This window comes from Amblyomma mixtum, chromosome 7 (assembly GCF_055824585.1).
Source record: "Amblyomma mixtum isolate Tamu chromosome 7, ASM5582458v1, whole genome shotgun sequence".
NCBI classification, from domain to species: Eukaryota; Metazoa; Arthropoda; class Arachnida; order Ixodida; family Ixodidae; genus Amblyomma; species Amblyomma mixtum.
Window position 1 is genome coordinate 153,081,629 of NC_143018.1, and position 7,683 is coordinate 153,089,311.

At 44.2% G+C, this 7,683-nt stretch overlaps 1 protein-coding gene across 1 annotated transcript; it reads left to right on the forward strand.

Annotated features, from left to right (window-relative positions):
• The first annotated feature begins 2,961 nt into the window (after window positions 1-2,961).
• On the forward strand, window positions 2,962-6,000 carry LOC149337889 (uncharacterized). The gene has a single exon (XM_089553585.1). It carries the CDS (start codon window positions 3,208-3,210, stop codon window positions 4,423-4,425), a length of 1,218 nt encoding a protein of 405 aa, XP_089409711.1. The 5' UTR covers window positions 2,962-3,207; the 3' UTR covers window positions 4,426-6,000.
• Window positions 6,001-7,683: the final 1,683 nt, after the last annotated feature.

The following is a 7,683-nucleotide window of genomic DNA, read 5'->3' on the forward strand; positions in this document are numbered from 1 at the left end:
AAATTCTTTGATAAAGGCCTGTACGCTGGACTTGTGCTGCTCATTTATTTCATGCTGTCCATTTTCTCAGTGCAGTGCCTTCTTTGATAGGCATATTTCTGGCTCATTACATACTTTGCTTCGGTTCACAATTCTTCTTTTAGCTATATTTCATCCACTTTCCTGCCATGATTCCTATTCATACGTAATTTGTGTAATTTTGCTCTGTCCGGGCTCCTGCAATGTTCTAGTATATACGAATGATGTAAAGACCTGCTTCAAGCTGTTGCACTATAATTCAGTCTAACCTCCTCGATCACGGTCACCTAAGCCTTTCCTTATCTGTTGCCATACTTTTTTATGGAAACACTTAAAAACAAAGCACCATGATCTATTTCAGTATTGTTTTATTTGCCGATCTATTTTTTTTCGAAGATAACATGGAATACCAACTCCCCTTTAATGTCCCGTTCTCGTCTCGAAGTCGCGAATTTTTAGATGTGCGCTCAGTATTCTCGTTAGTGCATTTGTGCTCACAAGGGACTATAACAGCCAACGCGGCGAATACGCTAGATTTAATCCTGACAAATCGATCTCACATAGTTTCACCTATTACATACCTGCCAGGCATCAGCGACAACTTGCTAATGCACTCTGACATTAATCTAGCCACTCTAAACACTAACAAAAAGAAAAAGATACTAATACGAGACTACAAGGGAGGAAATTTTCAGGCGATAAATAATGAACTATTTTTTTATCGATGCGTTCCCATAGCTTTGGTGTCCGCAGCATTCAAACCAACTGGAGCATGCTCACAGCTATAGTCACCCAACTCACAGAACAATACACTCCTGAACGCACTTTTACCACCCACTCAATAGCTCCCTGTTGTAATAATCACATTAAACGTTTATCTAACAAAAAGAAAGCCTCTACCGCATCGTAAAGTTCTCGCCAACTAGTGAGTGATCGGACTTCGTATTCAGCGTCTTCCAACATGTATGTTCAGGCGCTCAAAAGCGCTAAAAGCACTTCCACTCACATGTAACCACCAATGTCAAAAATTCTGGCGGGTCATTAATCCTTCCACTGACGATATTTTTGCGTTATCTCACCCGTTAGGCGACCCCATCCCTTCCGACGTTCGCGTCACGATTCTTAACCGCGAAATCACTGACAACTTTACACCCATATCTGGTGTATACATATGCCTACAACTCACCACTTCAATTATGTTTTCATGCCACCTATAACTTTTGCTCCTACTGGTGTGAATAAGCTTATTGATGGACTCAGTGTTCATTCCGCTCCGGGTTATGACTGCGTTACTTGAAAAGCATTGCAGCTTATTCGCCCATTATACTAACCAAACTTTTCCAGCGTTGACTAGTCAACTCTGCTACTGAGTGGAAGATCGGAAAGGTGGTTACTGTCTACAAATCCGGCAGCAAAGCATCCCCCTATTAATTATCGTCCCATATCCCTTACCAATACTTAACCCAAAATGTTCAAACATACAATATTCACCAACCTTGTTAACTTCCTTTCATTGAACAACTTTTTTATGTCAGCGCAACATGGTTTTCGAAAACCTTACTCTTGCGAAACACAGTTAATATAGTTTACACATGCATTGCACTGTATTCTAGACCTATCATCACTGACTGTGTATTTCTGGATTTTTCAAAGGCTTTCGACGATGTATGTCACAACCTTTTGGCTCACAAACCAAAACATCTTAATATTGACTGTAACTTATTGAAATGGATTGAATGTCTACTTAATCGCTCACAATTAGTTTTTGCTAACGGTTATAACACCTGTTTTACAGAGGTGTCTTCCGGAGTTCCACAAGGTTCAGTTCATGGACCCTAGCTACTGTTCCTGATTTAACATTAATGATCCCCGCTCTCTTATGGATTCTCATATTCACCTATTCGCTGATGTTTGCGTCATTTTTAGAGAAATAACCAACCTTAACAACCGTACATTACTTCAGTCAGTGGTTTTAGGGGGAGCAGACAGACTGCTCTATATAAAAAAAGAAAAAAATAGGAACAACGATTTTTTATTTTATTTGCACAAAAACTTTTTGCGCTTTGTTATTGAAAAATAAATGGCGAGAAGTATAGACGTTATACCATTACTCAATCTTTGAATGTTAACGTTTACGCGAGCAATATTCATTTCGATACCAGGGGAAACGAGTCGACGTCTGAGATATCCCGCCACGACATGTCCACTAAGGTCAAAGCACCTGCCCGGACATTTCACCAGTGGGGTTAGCTCAGTTCTGGGAAGTGGCTAAATTTGTTCCGCCCTCAGTCCCCAAGGCGGCTGGTCGGCGCAGTATGCATCCATCTTCACTGCTGAATGTTATGCCATCTGGGTTGCGGTAGAGAAAATATTAAACGAGAACATAAGCAACAGCGTTACTACAGGAAAATACAGGAAAAGCCACCTACTGCTCCCCTGCCTCGGGGAAAATGACCTTTTTAGATTTGTCTTTTAGCTCACCTTCTGTTTTTAATGATTTTAAATGGGATGTCATTGACAATCCATATGGCAGTGACCACCTCCCTGTACTAATCACTTTAACATCCCCACCGGAAATAATCCCTACAAGGCCACGTCGCTGGAAGCTCCACCTCGCCGACTGGTCACTTTTTAGAGCTCCCCGCAGGGAGGCGTCTGCAGCATGCAGACGTTGGTGAGTGGCGACACCACGGGGTTAACCCGAGCATCCGCAGGGACATCCCCGCAGGGGGATGATGGTGAACAATGCGTCACCACGGACCCGAGCATCCGCGCTTAGCCGTGCGTGGCATCGCCGTGTCCGGGGAAAAGGGGATCCTGGTGGTTGAGCCGATGCCGAGCGTTTGGACCCTTAAGGCCCCTCGGCGGAGGCAACACACCACTTTGGCCCCAGCTTCCTGTAGACGGCACCTCCGGCCTGACCCGACCGGGGGAAATCGGCAGTCGCCTTTTCCTGTTCTCCTCTCCATCTTTCACTTTCCTATCTCCTTTCTTACAACTCTCCTGTATCCTCCTCTTTTCTTCGTTTTTCCTCTTTTTCCTGGCGGCGAGGGTTAACCGTGTGTGACCAACTACCCTGAGTTGAGTCATATTAGGTTATAGTTAAGGTGTACAGCTGGCGTGGGCAGGACTTTCTTTCAAGTTCCTGTCGCGTCCCCTTGTTGGGCTCCATGGTGGGTGGCTGGCACCATGACCGAAAAACATCAATTTTTTATGGCTCCCCCTCTTTCCAAACCTGATCGCCCTCAAAAAAGAGTGCGGACCGAAGTGACTACTCAATACTTTCAGAAATCGAAAGAAACGTTCCCAAAGTTTCATGTTGTTCACAGTGAAGCAACAGAAAAGACTGCCCGAACAATATCCCCATTCATAGTAACAAGAACCCTAACCAGTGCCTTAGGCACAGGTTACAAGCTAAAAAAAATGCCTAGCGGTGACCTCCTACTAGAACTGAAAGACAACGACCAATATTCTAAACTGTCCAACTTGATGTCCATTGGGGATATACCTGTCTCAATTACTGCACATCGATCTTTGAACACCGTCCGGGGAGTGATCTCCGAAATCGATTTCCTTGAACTCACAGAAGAAGAAATGCTCGAAGGTCTGAAAGACCAGAATGTCATCAATGTTCACCGCATTAAGATTAGAAAGGAAAACAAAGAAATAGCAACAAAACATCTTGTCCTCACGTTCAGCTCAAGCATACTACCTGAATCAATAGAAGTTGGTTACCTCAAAATAAATGTCCGACACTATATCCCAAACCCGCGACGGTGTTTCAACTGCCAGCGATACGGTCATGGCTCACAGAGCTGCCGTGGCCGAAAAACATGTGCAAAATGCGCATCAAACGAACACGTTTCTGAAAACTGTGAAGCAGCAGCACTGCGGTGCGCAAACTGTGATGGTGATCATCCCTCCTATTCCAGATCATGTCCGTCATGGAAAAGTGAAAAAGAAATAATAACAATGAAGACAAAGCAAAACATAACTTTCAAGGAAGCACGACAACTTTTTCATGCAAAGAACACGTTCAACTTCACAGCAAGAACAAACTTCGCTGATGTGGTGCGCGGGGGCGCTGCACCGCACCGCGTTCCGGCCACTGCCCAGGCAAAGCCTCAGGCAGGGCCATCTGCGCCCCCGGCAGGGTCAGCAAACGCTGCCTTGCCACCCCCCAAAAAGGTCTTGCCGTCCCCTGAGTCGGCAGACGATCAGACCACCCCCTCTAGGAGGAGGTCTGAAGTTCGTACACGCGCGGCATCCCCGCGGGCCTCCAGCGCCTCCGCCGAGGCGATGGATGTATCACCCGGCACGCTCGCCCTGCACGGGCGGCAAAGCTCACTTGACCGCCAAAATAAAGGAAGGACCCGAATCACGGGTCCCCCTAAACCAGAAACCTAGGTTCCCACTTTTCCTTAAAAAATCCACAGAAAATGGCGTTCCTTATACAGTGGAACTGCCGTGGACTTTTCCATAACTACAGTGACATAAAAGATCTTTTAGACACTTTCTCCCCTGTGGCGTTATGCCTACAGGAAACGAACCTAGGTCCTAAACACAAGAATTTTTTGAAGAAATACAAAGTCTTTCGTTCTGACAGAGAGCAAACTAGCAGGCTCTCTGGAGGTGTTGCTATTGTCATCCAAGGCGGGGTTGCAACTCGCGAAATCAAACTTCAAACTAACTATGAAGCTGTTGCAGTCACCGTCCTACATTTCAAAACAATTACAATATGTTCTGTATATCTCGGGCCACACCAAACAGTTACACTTAATGACTTGGAAACACTTTTAGAACAGCTGCCAGAGCCATATCTGGTAGTTGGAGATTTTAATGCCCACTCTGTTTTTTGGGGAAGTGAACAGACTGACACTAGAGGTCGTGTTTTAGAAGATTTTATTTTGTGCAACGACGTTTGCCTGCTGAACACAGGTAAACCTACGTATTGTTACCCTGCCTCAGGAAAAATGAGTTGCATAGACTTGTCTTTTAGTTCACCCTCCGTTTTTACTGATTTTAATTGGGATGTTCTCCAAAATCCGTACGGAAGTGATCACCTTCCTATAGTAATTAGCTTGTCATCACCACCATCAATCATTCCTAGCAAACCACGTCGTTGGAAGCTCCACGTAGCTGACTGGGCACTATTTCAGGAAAAGGCCGCACTGGATAAAATTTTTTCGGATGATCTTAGTGTAGACGATCTCAACGAAATAATTACAACTTGTATTATAACTGCTGCGCGCGTAGCCATTCCTCAGTCTTCGGGAGCGGTACGCCAAAACCACAAGGTTTGGTACAACCAAGACTGCAGAGATGCAAAAAAGAAGCAGAACAAAGCCTGGGGAATTTTTCGCAGGTATCCAACAGCTGAGAACCTCATAAGATTTAAAAAAGCCCGCGCAAAAGCACGACATATCCGTCGTAATGCGGAAAAAAACTCATGGCAAAGCTACATATCATCCATAAGCAGTTCCGTCACATCAAAAAAAATGTGGGAGCAAGTTCGCAAACTGAATGGCAGCTTCTCCCCTTTCACAATTCCCTTTCTTACAGACCCTGGTGCACAAACAAGTATAGCAGAACAAGCAGACATCTTAGGCGAACATTTCTCTAACGTTTCGAGCTCTTCACACTACACACAAGAATTTCTACAATACAAAAACACATCTGAGAAACAAAGACTCCCTAAAAGCGCCTGCACAAATGAAGCATACAATAGTCTCATTACAATTCATGAAATAAACAGAGTTTTATCTGCTGGGAAACAGACCGCGCCCGGCCCTGATCAAATTCATTATCAAATGCTGGCACATCTTTCTCAGCCATCTGTAGAAGCACTTTTGAGTTTTTTCAACAAAATATGGGTGTCAGGAAAAATACCTGAAGCATGGAAAAAGGCCATTATTGTACCATTCTTGAAACCCGGAAAACCACCAACCTCCCCCAACAGTTACAGGCCCATAGCCCTCACAAGCTGTCTCGAAAAATCGTTCGAAAGCGTCGTTAACATTAGGCTGATGTTTGTCCTTAGAAGCCGTGAACTTCTCGACATCCACCAATGCGGTTTCAAAAAATCTTGTTCAACAACTGACCATCTCGTCCGCCTGGAAAATACAGTTAGAGAAGCATTCATACATAAACAACACTGCCTAGCAATATTTTTTGATATGGAGAAAGCATATGACACCACTTGGAGGTTTGGCATACTCCGTGACCTAGCGGACCTGGGTATCCGCGGAAGGATGCTGAACTGCTTAAAAGACTTCCTTTCTGAGCGTTCCTTTCATGTACGCCTAGGTTCCACCCTTTCCAAAAAATTCGTTCAGGAGAATGGGGTTCCGCAGGGGTGTATTTTAAGTACTACCCTCTTTCTCGTGAAAATAAATTCCATAGCCAAGATATTTCCAAAGTCCATTATGCATTCTTTATATGTCGATGACCTTCAAATAGCATGTACATCGTCCAGCCTACCAACCTGTGAACGACAGATACAACTGACATTAAACCGACTTTCGGTTTGGGCAGACAAAAATGGGTTTAAGTTCTCCCCACATAAAACAGTTGCTGTCCTTTTCTCGCTCAAAAGAGGTTTGCAGACTGATCCCACCTTGCATTTAAATGACACCGTACTTCCAGTAAAACATGAACATAAATTTTTGGGCGTAACATTTGACAAGAAACTCTCATTTCTGCCACACATAAGTATGATCAAAAAGAAAGCCTCCCAATCCCTGAATATACTCAAAATACTGTCACGAAAGCGGTGGGGATCTGATAGAAAATGTCTTTTGCAAATATACCGGTCTGTAGTACGCTCCACCCTAGATTATGGATGCGTTGTGTATGGCTCTGCGAGGCCATCATATCTGAAGAGACTGGACCCAGTACATAACCTTGGTTTACGTCTCTCAACAGGTGCATATAGAACATCCCCGATAAGTAGTCTCTATGTAGAAACCAATGAACCCTCCCTTATAGATAGAAGAACAATGCTCACTTGCGCATACGTCCTGAAAATCCGTTCCCTACCGAAACACCTCTGTTATTCCATAGTTACAAAGTGCACCTCCAGAACACTGTTCAACAACAGACCCCAGTCAATCAGACCTCTACTACTACGCTTCGAGGATAGTTGCCAGAGTCTAGGATTACTGGATACCCTTCCTGACATCACCTCAATGCACGACCCACTGCCCCCATGGTACAGCCTGCCCACTGTATGTGACCTTACATTAACGCGTTTTCAGAAAAAACAAACGCCGCGCGAGCACATACTACAGGAATACTTGACATTGCAAGAAAAATATGCTTACCACACAGAATTTTACACAGACGGCTCAAAAACAACGGATTATGTAGGAAGTGCGGTAGTACAAGGGGACTGGAAAAAAATTGTAAGACTGCCAAACTGTACGTCCATTTTTACCGCCGAATGTTATGCTGTTTCTGTAGCTGTTGATAGAATATTAAGTAACAGTATCGAAAAGAGCATCATCTACACAGATTCACTCAGCCTGCTCACCGCTTTACATCCGCAAAATGCAGTTGAACCATTAATAGGGAGCATAATACACAACATAGAAAAAATCACAACACAGGGGCACACAATCAAATTCTGCTGGGTGCCGAGCCATATTGGAATAGTCGGAAATGAAA